This window comes from Natator depressus, chromosome 4 (assembly GCF_965152275.1).
Source record: "Natator depressus isolate rNatDep1 chromosome 4, rNatDep2.hap1, whole genome shotgun sequence".
Lineage (NCBI taxonomy): Eukaryota > Metazoa > Chordata > Testudines > Cheloniidae > Natator > Natator depressus.
In genome coordinates this window covers 63,065,970-63,082,527 of record NC_134237.1, presented here as the reverse complement: position 1 = coordinate 63,082,527, position 16,558 = coordinate 63,065,970, and the positions used below count along the sequence as shown (strand labels likewise).

The 16,558-nt window shown below is 38.6% G+C and overlaps 2 protein-coding genes across 3 annotated transcripts in view; one reads left to right on the top strand and one right to left on the bottom strand.

Moving 5' to 3' along the window:
- Nucleotides 1–5,224, top strand: part of SPMIP2 (sperm microtubule inner protein 2) — a 58,902-nt gene extending 53,678 nt beyond the window's left edge. Inside the window, exon 5 of the mRNA XM_074951083.1 lies at nt 2,332–5,224. Within this exon, the coding sequence (XP_074807184.1) occupies nt 2,332–2,466 (135 nt within the window). The 3' untranslated portion in view covers nt 2,467–5,224. The remainder of the gene's footprint in view (nt 1–2,331) is intronic.
- The window catches only part of FNIP2 (folliculin interacting protein 2), an 87,137-nt gene continuing 71,431 nt past the window's right edge, over nt 853–16,558 (bottom strand). For both annotated transcript variants that reach the window (XM_074951081.1, XM_074951082.1), the window contains 5 exons: nt 13,329–14,691; nt 11,795–11,951; nt 10,294–10,494; nt 7,049–7,164; nt 853–5,089 (listed from right to left, as the gene is read on the bottom strand). In XM_074951081.1, the coding sequence (XP_074807182.1) occupies nt 5,011–5,089; nt 7,049–7,164; nt 10,294–10,494; nt 11,795–11,951; nt 13,329–14,691 (1,916 nt within the window). In that variant the 3' untranslated portion in view covers nt 853–5,010. The remainder of the gene's footprint in view (nt 5,090–7,048; nt 7,165–10,293; nt 10,495–11,794; nt 11,952–13,328; nt 14,692–16,558) is intronic.

The following is a 16,558-nucleotide window of genomic DNA, read 5'->3' as shown; positions in this document are numbered from 1 at the left end:
CTGGAGAGTTGCTTGGTGTACTCTGGACAGTATCCAGCTTGGAAGCTTTAGAAAGGTGATAGATTGGCATAAAAAACTGCCCCGAAACAACTGGAAATCTGGTGAAGTCTGTGATTGTTCATGGAGGTGAACATTAAAAAAAAAAAGCACCAGAAAATTGAGTTAAGCACAAAAATACAAATACAGAACCTCAAGCTCTTAGGGTACTTGGCGCACGGACAAGTATAAAATAGTTTTGTTTTTAAAATAAAGTCATATAGATATTATAAAAAGCCTTCTAGCCAGTTCAGAGGTTGCTGTTGACACCTTCTGAACATTTACACCCTGGAACATGTAGGTGTAGTGATAAGTTGGGCCAGAGAGTTTCATGCAAGTTGATATCTCCCCCTGCCTCACCAATATAATGTTAAAGCAGTGCATTTTCCAAATAATTCCTTTTTAAAAGATGTTTTAAAATACATTGGAGGTTGCGTGGGGGAGTAAGGAGTGAACCTGGAAACAGCCACAGGCCTATGTGAGATCTATTGAATTAAGAGATACTTAGTTCCTCCACAGAACCTAATTAGCGAGGGCATTCGGCACATTCATTCTCAATTTTCATTTCTGCTCACAGATCACTTTTAAGGTATCAGCATTTGTCTGGGTATAAATGGGGAGGGGGCATCTATAGATTTGAGTAGAGTTTAGATAACATAAGCCCCCGAACCTTGCGAAGACTGTATTACGATGTCATATCTGCTGCTGCACTACTGGTAATGGTAATGGTAGCCAATTGTACCCATCCATGCAGTGTTCAATCTGAGCTTTATCCACCAGAAGCAGAAAAACATTTCCAGGAAGAGATTTAAAATGAAAAAAAAAAAAAAAGATACATAAGACAATTTAAACTGAATTCAAAGAGTTTATTGCACCAAATTTCGCAAAGAAATAGACCAAAATTATACTGTACATAAACAGCAGGAAGAAAAAAATTTCCACACGGTTTGATACTGGTAGCCAGTCAGTCAATCCTAAAAAATGGAAATCCATTAATAAAACATGCAATAGCAACACAATCAGATTTGCTTCTAGTATGGATAACCAGTTATGTATGTCATTTTAATCCATTTACCTGGAGTAGCTAATGTATAGCGTATAATTGGCAGTTTAGACTCAATTCTGATCTGAGTCCTTTTAAGTCAAGTCAAGAGAGGAGGGTGGGGAGAGGGAAATCTTGCTTTAGATAGTGACCAAGTTGTGTCACCTTTACATACAACAGTTTGATATTTTGAAAAAGGGCTTTTCACTTTCAAGAGTGAAAATATACAAGCAAAACAACTTATTTATAATTTTGTCCTCCAAATTATAGCTATGAAACACACACAGAATTAAAAGTATATATTCATACATTTGAGGCAAAAGAACTACAGTTAAGATTCATTAATAATTTGGGAAGCTATAAACTAGATTAAAATGTTTAACTCTTATTGAAACTGCTTTAGATTAAGAGACTTCAATTTTATGCAGTCCCACAGCTTAGTGTTCACCTGTATTGGCATTTCTCCCCCAGGTTTGTAAACGTTTAATTTAATCTGAAGAGTGTGCATTTTTTACATTGGAATGTGTAAACTGCATTTCTGTAGGCTTTTGAAAGATTACTCAGCCTCACTTGAAAACTAAGAAAAATATGTATTAAGAAGTTTACAAAAGATTTATAATACTGATAAAAATAAAAAAGCTTTGGAACCTTGAAGATTTAAGCTACATTTTTATTTCACTGTAAGTTTTAAACATTTTTCCTGTACATTCATACCACTGTTCATTCTATTAAAAAAATAAAACTGAAACATGCTATAAAGATGTCTAACACAACAACATTTGTACATACTTACTGCTCTGTCATGCCACACTAACTTGCCCAACCAGCAAGATGCTACAAAAATGTTCAACAGGTAAGCCTTACAAAGTTGAAGAAGCCCTGAAGGTAGTATCCTGTCAATTGAGGTAGTATATTTGGTGGGAGGGAGAAATATTTAAGTTTCTTTAGACTAAAGCCAACATTTTTTTAAAATGAATTATACAAACCTTAATTTTAGAAATGAAATTTGAGACTAAAAATAGGGCAGTCTCATTGTGTAATTTGTGAAGAGCAGCAAAGAGTTATATAAAGGGCAGTAACAACACTGTAAAGATTTTATATTGGGCTGAGGAAATTGAGTGCATTGGAATCATCAATTCATATATCTCCTTAAATTAACGTACAATTTTATCAAACAGCAGCATTTGTTGGGGGTAAGTAGTAAATTAAGGATTTCTGATCAAGGTTCTAATCCTGCAACATGATGTGTGCAGGTTGACTTGCCTTCAGTGGTGCGCCATGTGGATACAGAGGTCCGCTTGCAGGCATCTCTCTGCAAAACTGGGACTCAAGTCAGTTCAGACGGAAGCAAGACAAGCCATTTTTTGTTGAACATGAACAGGAACTAGACAAACTTAATTACTATGAAAAACTGCAGGGCATGAAGTAACGAGAATGAATAAAATACAGAATTCATGCATACTTACAAGGGAAGTCACTACACACACCTACACACTTACTAAGCGGAGAGGGGAAGTTTGACAACAGGTGCACTTGCTATGTCATTTGGTTTCAAGCAAACCATGAAGTGGAGGTCAAAGCAGCTCAGGGGAACCAAATTAGGGCAAGCAGATTTCTTCATGTATCAGTAATAAGAGATAACCCAAACCTCAGGAAGATTGTAGCCATTCTGAAGAGCACATTGGGGAAAAGGACTAAATGTCTACAGTGCAATTAAACACCCTTGACTGGCCCAGGTCAATACTGCAGTGTAGACATTTGGGCTTGGGGTGAAGCATGGCCTCTGGGACCCCATGAGGAGGAAGTGTTCCACAGTCTATGCTCCAGCCCAAGCCTGAAAGTCTACACTGCAATTTTATATACCTGCAAACTGAGTTAGCTGACACGGGCCATCCATGGGTGTTTCATTGCTGTGTAGACATACTCTGTAAGTACTATGCAAAAGGAGACTCCTGGAATGTTAGATTGGAGAAACAAGATCTTAAACAATCTTATCTGTTTAGAAATCATACCTGGAAATTAAGAGTCATTCAACTTGGACAAACAAACCTGCATGGAAATTTCTCATGGTAAATCTACACTTTCCTCTCAGAAAGAGAGAGAGAGAGAGACAGACTAACAAGATTTAAGGAAAATTCTTTGTCACATTTAGAACAAAATGAAAACCCCCATAGTACTCACCTTTTTTCACTTTAATTATTGAAGATTCTCTTTAGAAAACCCAATTATCAGGGCAGTATAAACTGAAACTGTGCTTAAATGGGTCCCTCCAGTGCTGGGAATTCTGGAATCACCAGCACGGATGGTTCAGTGAGCCAATTAATGAATCCTAGCAGGCAGTAATGATTCTAGTAGAAAGAGTTCATGTTTCTAAACAAGTATTTAGACAGCTTAATATCAAGTGCCAAAAGTGCCCTATGCTACTCATGTCTGTGTTTCCATAGAAGATTTGATAGTCTAACACTCTGCTTGGGTGGGTTCCTTGCCTCTCGCTTCCTTTCTTTGAAAATAATGTTTTTATTTCCTTTTGCCCTTTCTTGGTCTAAATAGTTTCATATGCTGCTAAATAGTGTTTGATGAAAAATGTAACTTTGTACCTTGCTGTGCATACCTTGCATGTAAATAGTAAAGTTAACTGTGCCTATGAGCAGAGAATTTTATATAATTGTATACTATTGTATGGAACAATAGAGACTGGTGCTATGAACTATTTGACCTAATGGGCAAGTTTCTTCTTCAAAGCATTTAATCCTTAATAGATCAGAAGGCATTGAGATGATAGTGCAAAAGTTCTGTAGAATGATAGTGGATGTTGGTGAATGTTCATTCTAATAAATCATGGATGTCCAGGCTTGTCATTGTCCTCTTTGTTTCACTTAAAACAGCCTCTACTTTCAGTGTGAATGAAGAGTCATCTCCAAATAGTAGCAATGCATTTGACCAGTGATTTTTTTTTTTAAATAAAACTTTTGTTGAGTTTATGCCAATTGGTTGTTGTATGCACACACACACACATTTGGTAACATATTGTACGTTAGCTTGTCAAACAGAAATATCTCAGATGGCAATATCTAATTCCATTAAGACTTAGAACCAATTCCCAATTTTACAGGTCATACAGAAACTCAAAAATCTATTAATGTTGCAAATGCAACAATGTAAACTTGTAGTAGAAATTCCATAAGGCTTCCTAAAAAATCCTCCTCTCTCAAAAAGCCTTCTTCATCCTAATGTTGGGGTGGCACTAATTATAATCTGAGCTCATTCTGTTTCCTCATCAGTAAAACTAGATGCAGCTGCAGCTTCCTTTTATCCTTAAAAAAAGAAAAAAAAAAGAAAAAGAAACAATAAACCTCAAACACACCACATAACTCAGCTGCTGAGTCCAAGTTTCTTGTTTTGAGCCGGCCACTACTACAATACAAAAGGATGTTTGTGTTCTGCAAAACTTCATGTCCATCCACACACCTCTGTATAGGAATGCTATTTACATAGTTTACAACTCCAGCTCCGCAACCAAAGCGTACAAAACACTATGCGATCACAAGTGTAGTATTAGAAGAACCATCCTATTCCACCTGTTCTTTTTACTGCCACTTCATGGTTTTCTTTAAGCAGTGTTTTCTGCTGACAGTTCAGTGTTCGCTGTAGTGTTTACGTTTGTCATTTAAAAAGACGGCAAGGATGCATTCACCTTCATGATTCGTTAACTCAGAGGTGAGTGTAAAAAAAACCAACCTGAATGCCTTTTACAGTATGTAAACTGAAGTCTTTAGATAAAGTGTCCAGCTGAAAGTAGAATCAAAAGGTGTTGGAATGCAGTGTCATCACCTGCTTCCCTCACTGTTCCCCTTTACCGGTGCTTGGCATGTCTGTTCTTCATTCAAGATTCCTGTAGTTTGTTTAGGGAATAACTATCCTGAGATTTTAACTTATAAGAGTATTTGAGCAACATACGGGGAGTGAGTGCTTGCGATAGCAGCCAACAAAGGCAGGTCATTGGATTCAATCCTAGAAGTTTAAGAAAAGGAAGAAGGCTTTTAAATATATTTATCTCCACCTTTTACAGAAGAAAAAAAAAGTTACCCCCTCCCTCTCCCATCTTCCTAATCCACACCAGAAATAATTGGAGGTCACTCCCTAGATCACTGGTGATTTAACAGGGTGAAGTGAGGTCTCCTATCATTAAGGGTTCATTGCTTTTATTATTTGACCATTCATAGCATACTAATAAATGTACAGTAGTATTTTTTCATTTGTAGATTTTTACAAAATAAGAGATCAGTGTTATATTGTGTCATGCATTATCTTTGCTTGCTTTTAAATTCTTCACTAATTCACAAAATTCAGTTTGCAGCTTCTTCCAAGCCATTAGTGAGAAATAATCAGGTTCTGCTGCATTAGTGCTACACTAACACCAGTTTGAAGAAAACAGTCAGTTTTTTGCAAGTGTTACATATAATCAAAATCAGACAGGCTCAGCGTTTCAGCACCACAACAGCTTTGCACCTCCTGAGACAGAGGTTCATGTTCTTAGATCAGGAGTGGTGCTTTAGCACTCCAGGAAAGAGTTAAAATGTATTCACCCAGGCTCTACAGGACTCAAGATTCCACAAACTGAGACTATGGCCATAATAAACAATTTAACATTCCAAAGGCATATTGTGTCAAAGCCTCAGTACATGTTTTTGACAACAGATCCTGATCTGAGCAGCATTACAGCTGAAGTAGCTTGACAAGAACACATACCCACTCTGCAATCAAAGCAGGAGTAGAAAAAGCACAGCACTGTCAGTTTCAAGTCACTTCAGCTGTGGTGTTCAGACAAGGATACGGGATTTGATGAGAAACAGAATGGAACACCTCATATAGCTGGGGTGGGGGGTGGGGGAGAAAGTTAAAGAACATGGAAAGCAAAGAGTAAAAGGGAGGCAGTGTGACATAGTGGCTAGAAAGCTGGACTGGGACTCAGGAGACCAGATTTCTATTCCTAGCTCTGACACTGGCATGGTGGGTGACCTTGGGCAATTCCCATCACCTACTGTGCCTCAGTTTCCCCATCAGGAAGATGAGGCTAATGATATGACCTCCTTTGTAAAGTGCTTTGAGATCTACAGATGAAGAGTGCTATGTAAGAGCTAGATATTACTATTATTAAAAATAAAATGGAACACTAAGAAATTGCCAGAGAAATTGCAAGCTCTTTTGTTTTGTGTCTGTATAGCACGCAGCACAAGGGAGTCCTAGTCTATGATTAGGCTCCTAGGTGCTACAGTAATACAAATAATGAAAAACAATAAATGTAGGATTGACAGAGGGAGAAAGAGAAAACAAAATGGACACAGGCTCTTCATTTGGCTGTTGGACAAGAAGAATACAGTGAATGTACAGGAAGGCTGAAAAGTGAACTGAGAAAAACTTCACAAAGAAAACCAAGTCATGCACCTTAGTGACCCTGAGTTACTGTACATAACTGCTTAAAAAACCAACCCAAACAACACTTGTCATCCTTTTTTGTCACACATGATTAACAGCAATAAGATTCCGAAGATTCAGACTGGCTGTGGTCTCCAACTTCTTACATTATATTTAAATAAGAAGATATCCTATCAAGAAGGCTAGCATGTATTTTTAACTGTTAAAGCTAATTGGTTTCAGAACTTATTTCTGTCTTATTTCTGAAGATGGGCTTTTAAATTATTGCAGAGAACAAAATTTAAAAGGTTAATTTTTCTTCAAGAAAATAAGGACCAGCTATTGTTCTTAATGCTAAATTTTGAACAGTTCAATTTGACTTCCAGATAGGTCAGTGGCACACATTTTCACACCTTATTTAGCATGCCTCTCATACACAAGCATAGTGGGAAGCCTGAGAAGCAAGCCTGCCCACTGAACAGTGGAGTAGCATCTGAACTTCAAGGGAGTTTGGTCAATCTTGCCAGAAGTTTAGCAGCTCTAAATCTTACTCACCCCAATACAATTCCTAGCTCTTTTACATGAACTCTTGTATGTCCTCGCAGGTATTCCGAGAGCATTTTGCTTTTGAGGTACATCTCCTGTAGCCTATCCTCAAGGTGCATTATGCACTGTAAAAAAAAAAAAAAACAACACACACACACACCCCCCAGAAATTTCAAGAATCGATTTAGCTTTCATGTAAATGTGTAAACTCATAATTTTAGCTACTATACCAGGAGGCATGATGTAAGTTTAGTGTAACTTAAAAAACCCGAAGAATAGGCACAGCGCTCTTCACAAGTGGCCAACACAATCGTACCAAAATGGATGATTTTTCAGGGATTTGGGCCAGGGTATCTTTCCTGGCTAGCACCTTTGTTGCACATCAGTCAACCAGCCATATCCAACTCCCATTGTAGTCAATGACAGTATTTTCACTGACTTAAATAAAAGCTGGATCAGACCCAAAGACATTCAAGGCAGCTAATTAAAATTGAAACCTGAAGACTTTGACTAGGCCATCTTTATTACAAGTCACTACTGTTTTTCTGAGATACAACTTAAATAGCTGAATCTAAAATTGGAACTTTATTAGCTCTGCAGAATTGCCATTCTTAAAGAAACGAAGAATTATAAAAAGTAGCACTTTCTATTTTATTTTATATTTGCAATAAAGTGTGTGAAGACAGTGACGTGGGCTGCAGTGACAGGTTTTTGTTCATTAATTTATTTTAAAATATCATTTATGAACCCCTTGTAGATGTTTTGCAGTACTAGTGCTAAAGGGTTTTAATACTGGTTCAACAGTGTTTAATAACTAAATACTAGTTGTCAAATGGTAAAAGTTGAAGTTAAATTGGTATTTCAATAATTAGACTTTTAAAGATCACATTGCCCATTAAATTAATATGATAGAAGTTCACATGCTTTTTATAGATTTGAGAGAGAATTTAAGTGTGAGCAATTATCATGTAAGAGAATGGGTGAAATCCCGGGTGCCATTGAAGTCAGTGGCAAAACTACCAGGGGGCCAGAATTACACCCAATATTTTTAGTGCTAGAATATGAACTGGTAAGACACTTTATTGCATATTTTGGTATGGGACATGGGATGTGTATTAAATTTGATACATCATCTCTCTGCAGCAAAGACCAGTCCACCAAAATCAAACTAATTCAGCTCTGCACGCTCCTAGACATGAAGGCAAGCAGCGTTTGCAGTAAGTCACATTGCAGAGTACATCTGACAGGAAGAGGCAGCACTTAGACATGCATCAGGAGCAAGTAACTTTAGGTCACATTAAGTATATTTCTCAAGTTTAATGAGTAAAAAACCCTGCCTTTTTTAAAGCATATGGAATTCTTAACACTGTCCTAGAAGTTTGAATTTCCTTTGGTATTTTATGCTAATGTACAACAAATTTTGTGAATTAAAGTCTAAGGCAGAAGAGAGCTGTGCTTGGTAGGCAAGATGACATTCTTCTGATATTCTTAAATTCATAAATAAATATTTGAACAACCATTCTTTCAGTTCATAATGGTTCTTATATACTTGAGAACAGACCATGGACCAACTGTTTAATGCTTTGGGTAGTAGGAAAAGGCGATACCTTCTCACAACACAATGCTAGCTAAGGTGAATTGACAACAGCTTAACTTAACATTTTCACTAAATACCCAACTCACAGAAGAGGATCACAAATCACAGGCGAGGAACATGGTATGAGCTAGGATAACACATTCTCTATGCACCCCCAAATGCAAACGGAATCCATTAATGCAGTGGTTCTCAACCAGGGGTCTGGGTACCCTTGGGGATACGCACACGTCTTGTTTATACTGCTCTATATACTGAAATCTAAGTACAATATATATATATTCCAACTGATTTATTTTATAATTATATGGTAAAAATGAGAAAGTAAGCAATTTTTCAGTGATAGTGTGCTCTGACACTTGTATTTTTACATCTGATTTTGTAAGCAAGTAGTTTTTAAGTGAGGTGTAACTTGGGGGTACTCAAGACAAATCAGACTCCTGAAAGGGGTACAGTAGTCTGGAAAGGTTGAGAGCCACTGCATTAATGCATCCTTAGTAGATGGGTTAGGGATAGACATCCATATAAGTAGGTGTACACTAGGAATTAATTCCATAAACTCTGTCATCTCTTGAAATTTGCATTTCCATAGTTAATGTTATATGGGATTAAGAATTTTATCCAAGTAAAGAATATGGATGGTAGGTAAAAAGACTAGTGTTTAACCTCTTCATTACACTACATTCTAAAGGAGATTCAGCAGTGTCACACACTCCTATATGGTAATCTTTACAAATAGAACACTTCCATTCACTGAATGCCAGCTAAAAGTCAGGATATACTTAGAAATTTTTAATTTGATGTGTGGATACACCAGGCAAATCCCTCTCACTTTTGACAGCTGAAGAGTTCAGACTCATCATGCTTATAGAGGTGTGAGAAATGAAGTGGAATTTTTATAAGTTTCCTTTATGACTTGTACCATTGAATGAGTGAAAAATTATTCACAAGTCAGTTTTCAATATCAGAAATAGTGACTCAAACTGGGATATAAAAGTTTTGTGCGAGTTTTTTTTTTTTTTTTTTTTTTTTAAAGGTGCATTTAAGCGGCATCCATGCCCATTTTAGTTAGTTCTTTCCACTAACCACTGACATACTCCAAAAGGTGGACTTTAACATGGTCACAAATCTTGAAGTGCCACAATGAACACACCATTGGCCTGCGCTGCCTATAGCTCAGAGCTGTTCTGTTTTGTGTAGTACCATACAAAACACAGTCTGTTGATCTAAACAATGGGTGGGTGGCTCAGAAGAAAAACTGACAAGGGAGACAGTCTGCTAAGACACAATTTTAGCAGCATGATGTTCATTGTTGGCAGGGGGTCTGTGGGAAGATAGCATGTGATCATGTAATTCAAGACAGTAATATAATGAATACACACAAGGGGTCTGAATTAAGGTTGAACAGGCAACCTTAATTCTGGCATTTACAAACTTTTGAGTCCTGGACTTTACACAACCCTAATGTTCTTTTAATATGGTTTTGTACGTGCAGTGTATCTGTAGGTGGGCTGCACTGTGCATGTTTAGTATATTTTCTAAATCGTTTCACTGTAATTGAAATCAGGCAGGTAATACTTGAAAGCCCTAGCATAAGAAATTTAGCACATATGACTGAACAATTTTCATTAGCCACAGTTGTTCATAAAGAAATACTTACGAAGTCAGCTGGGAGGTTGAGTTTGTAAAGCTGTAAAATGGACTGCAGCAAACTGGACACTTGACTGGAGACTAAGACATCTTTGCCTAGCTTCATACTGTCCATCATCTTTCTCTGGCTTGTAGCCACCTGTACATTCCATTTATCCGTATCGGCAATAATGCAGACAGCTTCTGCTATGGGCTCATCTAGTACTGGATGCTGTAATAGGTACAAAACAAGAACACTAGCTATTCAAAACGTTTTCAACTGGTGTTCACAACTGAGACTAACTGGCTTCGTTAGCACGTAAGTTTTGCAGGGGAGGGGTGGAATGATAAAGTGGGAAGAGTGTTTCAAAGAAGTGAGACCAAACATAGTTTTTGTCTAAAAACAAAAGTTTTTATAAAAATAATTGAGAACTGTGGAGAATTTGTACTGGATTCTGTTACGGTGAAATAACTAACATGATAAACTTGATTTGGGGCCAAGTAGAAATACGCAAGTCAGATTTGTTGATTTTTTATTTTAAAAAAAGGTGGGTATGAAAGAGAGAGTTGTATACTAATGGCAAATTCCTTTCTACAAAAGGAATCCCCAGCTCCCCTATTAGAGCAGCTTTATCGCCACTTTCTATTACAGGGGAGGCACAAAGGGTTAGACTGGGGGCTAAAGCTGCGGCCTGTGTGTTTCAAAGACAAATTTCTGTTCTGTAAGCATGGAAAAAATTGCAAGTTCATTGCTCAATTTAAAACAAGTCCATTTGAGAAGCACGGTTCTTTTTACTGCTTACTTCCTGCACTGCTACAGATAGCTAAAAGCACTTAATGTCTGCCACTAGGGCTTGTTAATCTTTAGTTGGCATTTACTGTGCAACTATAACTGTTAATTTAGTGATAGATCAGTGACAATAAATTACTTGTTTTGAACGTACAGAGTAAAAACCAGACATTTTAGACATGGTCTAACACACAATGAAGCTTGTACTTATGGGCAACTGTAATCTGCAGTCAGTCATGTGCGCTAATGACTGGCAAAATCTCTGCCCCTACAAGATTTCTCATCTCCATAGTAACATACTGTAGTAGGTGGTAACTGCATTAACAAGCTTCCAGGCACCTGCAGACCATATTACTTGCGTACATTACAATGCAGTCAGCCTGTTAAGGTGACTAAATAGGGAAGCACTTCAATATTAAATTTTTCCTATTGTAAAGAATAATCTTGTTCAATTTTTCAAGTTGTAAACAGAGAATTACAGATACCTCCCCTCCCCATTTATGCTTGCATTATAAGGTTTATACAGTACAAATGAAAGAGCACATGTGAAAGGGGTGTGTGTGTACTGTCACATGTTCCAAGAGTCAAGAAGCGTGAAGTCTCCATATTGGTCACTAGCAACTGGTTTTATTGAACAGTAGCTATCCTATATTTTTTCCCCATCCAGAATATGTTCTCAGTAAGATCATATCATTCCTACTATTAGAGGTCAGTGGCTCTGAAAAAATGTAGGGAAACCTACATGCACTGCATGAAGCAGATCTGCTGGTAACCACTGCTTGAGTTTTTCATCATTACTTATTCCATGCAGTACCAGATCAGGCATGTATGTGGGACAGTAACCACCGAGAAGTGACCTTCCAAAGTTTTTCACACTTGGACTGCTGATTATGTTGGATCTGAAACAGAAGAATATGAAGCCCATTCAAAAGCCAAGAGCATAGCCACCTTTCAGATACCTCTCCCCACTCCGCCAATAAGTATGGTGAAATAGTCAGCATAATAGACTTGTTACAAGATCTTCAAATACATGAAACTGATGCAATTCTTATCTGACAGGCTACATTTAGATATTGTTGAGAGACCTGACATTAACTAGCCCTCAGGTTTACTCTGTGCCTGGCTCTGTAGCCTGTTTAAATTTACATAGCAAGTTCTCTGGCATTTAAAATTAAGCAGTACTAAATGACGCCACACATAAAGAAAAAAGAAACAACGGAGCAGAGTTAATATTGGTGTAGGAACCTTAACATTCCCTGACTAATTTTAAACAGTTCAGAACATTTTAGTTTTCTAGATTTTAAGAAAAAACGACAAGTCTGCAACTGTTAGGTCTTGTGGAATATATAAGCTCCCTGTTTTGCAGCTAGTTGGCTTGCTGAGCTTGAGAGTTCAATGCTTGGTTCAATGAACACTTAACTAAATGCATATGCAGTCTCAAGCAAAGCAAAGCAAAGCAAAGGCATCCGTCTTGAATCAGAATTATGCCTGCATTAAATTTTAGATTTCATCTGTGTACCAAAGAGCGTGATTAGAATTTTTCTACTCTCCGTAAACTCAAAGGATGAGAAAAGTATTTTGCTCAAAACTTTCACAGATGTTCACCTTCTGCCAGAGGACAAGCGTAGAACATTTCAGCCTCAAGGGAACAGTTTTCAAGACCCTAAACAATAATAAAGCCCAGATAACTAGCTGAGTGAAGTCCGTAGAGCTCTGCCTGGTCACAAGGGCCCTCCTGAACAGCTCAGAACTTAAATGGTAAAAGAGGGATGGGGATGGAGATGTTATAATGGAAATTATTTTATAACTAACTATAACAGTGACTTCTAGCAAACATTAAAAGTAACTTTAATGTAACTACTCCAGACCAGTCTTAAAAACAAAACAAAATAAACTTCTAAGTAAATGAACGTAATGCTCATGCTGGATAGACAGTGAAGTTTTCAATTCAAAGCAAAGGCAGTAACTATGCACACTTCCTACCCCACCAGCATGTGTCTTAGCCCTGCTGAAGGACCAGAAATATCTGAGAAAAGAAGCCCTGTCAAATAAACAATTATTTTGGCAGGCAGTCTGTGCATCATCCTACTCAATCTCTGCCTTTTGCTGAGACTGCCAACAAGGGACTCAGCTGCAACAGCAATTTTTACAGTACAGACACATCAGCAAGAAACGGAGTTAAGACCCCATGCATTTCACAGACCACTGAACAGCTCTTGGGTAGCAACAGCATTTGACCCCAGCTGGCACAAGATTCACTCAAATACATTCTTTACCTTGGTAAAGGAAGTTCTACTTCTGTAAATTCTTCATGCCTATTGCGGACATGGCCTCGAGGGTATAGATCAGAGATACATGAAGCACTATCGTCGTCGCTGTCTCCAAGTGCACTATCTGAACTCTCATTCCTAGGAATATCCCCTTCAATTCGGAAGGGGATTTTCCTTCCAGCATCCCCATAGGGGACATCTTCAGTGACTACTTGGCCAGAGTCCTGTACGTCAGAACTTGTTTTAACAGAGTCAAGTGAATGGACGCCCCCATTCTTGGAGCACAGGGTTCTAGCTTCCTCTAAGATTTCTGTTTTTGCAGTTTCTATTTCGTTATCAGATGGCTTGTCAGATGAACCACTTAAGCCACGCAGAGTAGAAGTATTTGCTACATTCATTTCAATTTTATTGCCCTCAGCAAAATATTCATCAAATATACTCGCACTCGCGTCACATGATGGAATTTGTGCATACCAGATATTACGCCTAATGTGTAATGGTTTAAGGGAGGCTTTCGAAGTTTCTTGTTGGCTCTGGGAAGTTTCTGCAGGCACATTTGGTGGACCTGAAGTACACCTTTCTACCTGTAGATTTTTTTTGAACGCCCTAAAATTTTCATCCAGGTCACTCTTGCGAGTTTCTAAATCTGACTCTGGTGATGTAGAACTTCCAATCTGGAAAGTGACCCTTTCTAAATGAGGATTCCTATCAACAAACCTCTCAGGACATGGTACAGCAGATGACCTGTCAGATGGCTTTTCTGCTACTTCACTTGCGGCCTGGTTGCTATTCTTTAAGTCATCCGTTAAATCCTCTGATTCAATTTGTTCTTCAACGTGGTAGGACACAGCTCCTATATCATCAACTACCTTCCCTTTCCTACCGTCATCCACCATTCCTTCAGACTCAGAACTGCCAAATGTGCAGTCTTTTGATGCAATACAGGATGCCCTGGAGTTCTGATCAGCCTTTCCTGTTACTTCTTCATTCTTTTCTTTCAAGGACGTTGGAAGAGCAGGAGAGCTCTCTGGGTTACTGACGTACCCCACAGTGCTACTGGTTTGATTTCCACCATTCTTCTGAGGTAGGATTGGAGGCACAAGAGCAGGTTCATTCTTAACAGTGACAACCACATAATCAGATTCTTCAACCTCTCCCTTTTCCAATGTAGTTGTGATCTTGCTTCCATTTAGCAGGTGCTCCTCCTCTCCAACTTTCCCATTCCAGGCCAGTTGATTTTCCTGTAGCTCAGAGCACCGTAGGAAGTATGTTAGAACGTAGAGAATACGTTGAACTAATTCCTTATGTTTTCCAACAATCACAGTCCGTGTCAGCCTAACGGGAGAGCCTATGGCACCATACAGATCACCTATGCAAACATATAGGGAAACAGGTACTTCACAAATGTGTATGTGGTTACACTACAAGTTTCAGAAGTAGAAAACAGACATTCAATGCATTCTTTGTAAGAACAGACTTACATAATTTGGGCAATTCCTTTTAAAATAATTTTAAGATGCTTTTCCTCACAGCAAATTAATGGAGGTTTGAGACATTTGTTTTTTCTTTTTGAAACCCACATATTTCCTCTTATTTGCACCCAAGCTTGTTTTCATAGGGTTGATCATGAGCGTGAGACTGCTAGCATTCAATCTCTGGTTACCTCAACGCTATTGGAAGTTTTGCTTTACAAAACAAAGCTTACAAGAAGTTATTTTCATTTGGAAATAGAGACAAGGAAAGTAAGTCCTTTTACTTATAAACTGAGCACAGTTGCTATAGAAATCAGAAGCAAACAGGAAGCCCAACTGACATTTTAAATAGAGTTTCTAGGAATAAAAGAAAAGGAGGACTTGTGGCACCTTAGAGACTAACCAATTTATTTGAGCATAAGCTTTCGTGAGCTACAGCTCACTTCATCGGATGCATACTGTGGAAATGTAGAAGATCTTTTTATACACACAAAGCATGAAAAAATACCTCCCCCCACCCCACTCTCCTGCTGGTAATAGCTTATCTAAAGTGATCACTCTCCTTACAATGTGTATGATAATCAAGGTGGGCCATTTCCAGCACAAATCCAGGGTTTAACGAGAACATCTGAGGAAGGGGGGGCAGGGGGTAGAAAAAAACAAGGGGAAATAGGTTACCTTGCATAATGACTTAGCCACTCCCAGTCTCTATTCAAGCCTAAGTTAATTGTATCCAATTTGCAAATGAATTCCAATTCAACAGTTTCTCGCTGGAGTCTGGATTTGAAGTTTTTTTGTTGTAATATCGCAACTTTCATGTCTGTAATCGCGTGACCAGAGAGATTGAAGTGTTCTCCGACTGGTTTATGAATGTTATAATTCTTGACATCTGATTTGTATCCATTTATTCTTTTACGTAGAGACTGTCCAGTTTGACCAATGTACATGGCAGAGGGGCATTGCTGGCACATGAAGGCATATATCACATTGGTGGATGTGCAGGTGAACGAGCCTCTGATAGTGTGGCTGATGTTATTAGGCCCTGTGATGGTGTCCCCAGAGTTACCAAAAGAAACTACAGCATTTGCTCAAGAAACTCCCTGAAAAAGCACAAGATCAAATCCGCACAGACACACCCCTGGAACCCCGACCTGGGATATTCTGTCTACTACCCAAGATCCATAAACCTGGAAATCCTGGGCGCCCCATCATCTCAGGCATTGGCACCCTGACAGCAGGATTGTCTGGCTATGTAGACTCCCTCCTCAGGCCCTACACTACCAGCACTCCCAGCTACCTTCGAGACACCACTGACTTCCTGAGGAAACTACAATCCATCGGTGATCTTCCTGATAACACCATCCTGGCCACTATGGATGTAGAAGCCCTCTACACCAACATTGAACACAAAGATGGACTACAAGCCATCAAGAACACTATCCCCGATAATGTCACAGCTAACCTGGTGGCTGAACTTTGTGACTTTGTCCTTACCCATAACTATTTTACATTTGGGGACAATGTATACCTTCAGATCAGCGGCACTGCTATGGGTACCCGCATGGCCCCACAGTATGCCAACATTTTTATGGCTGATTTAGAACAACACTTCCTCAGCTCTCGTCCCCTAACGCCCCTACTCTACTTGCGCTATATTGATGACATCTTCATCATCTGGACCCATGGAAAAGAAGCCCTTGAGGAATTCCACCATGATTTCAACAATTTCCATCCCACCATCAACCTCAGCCTGGTCCAGTCCAC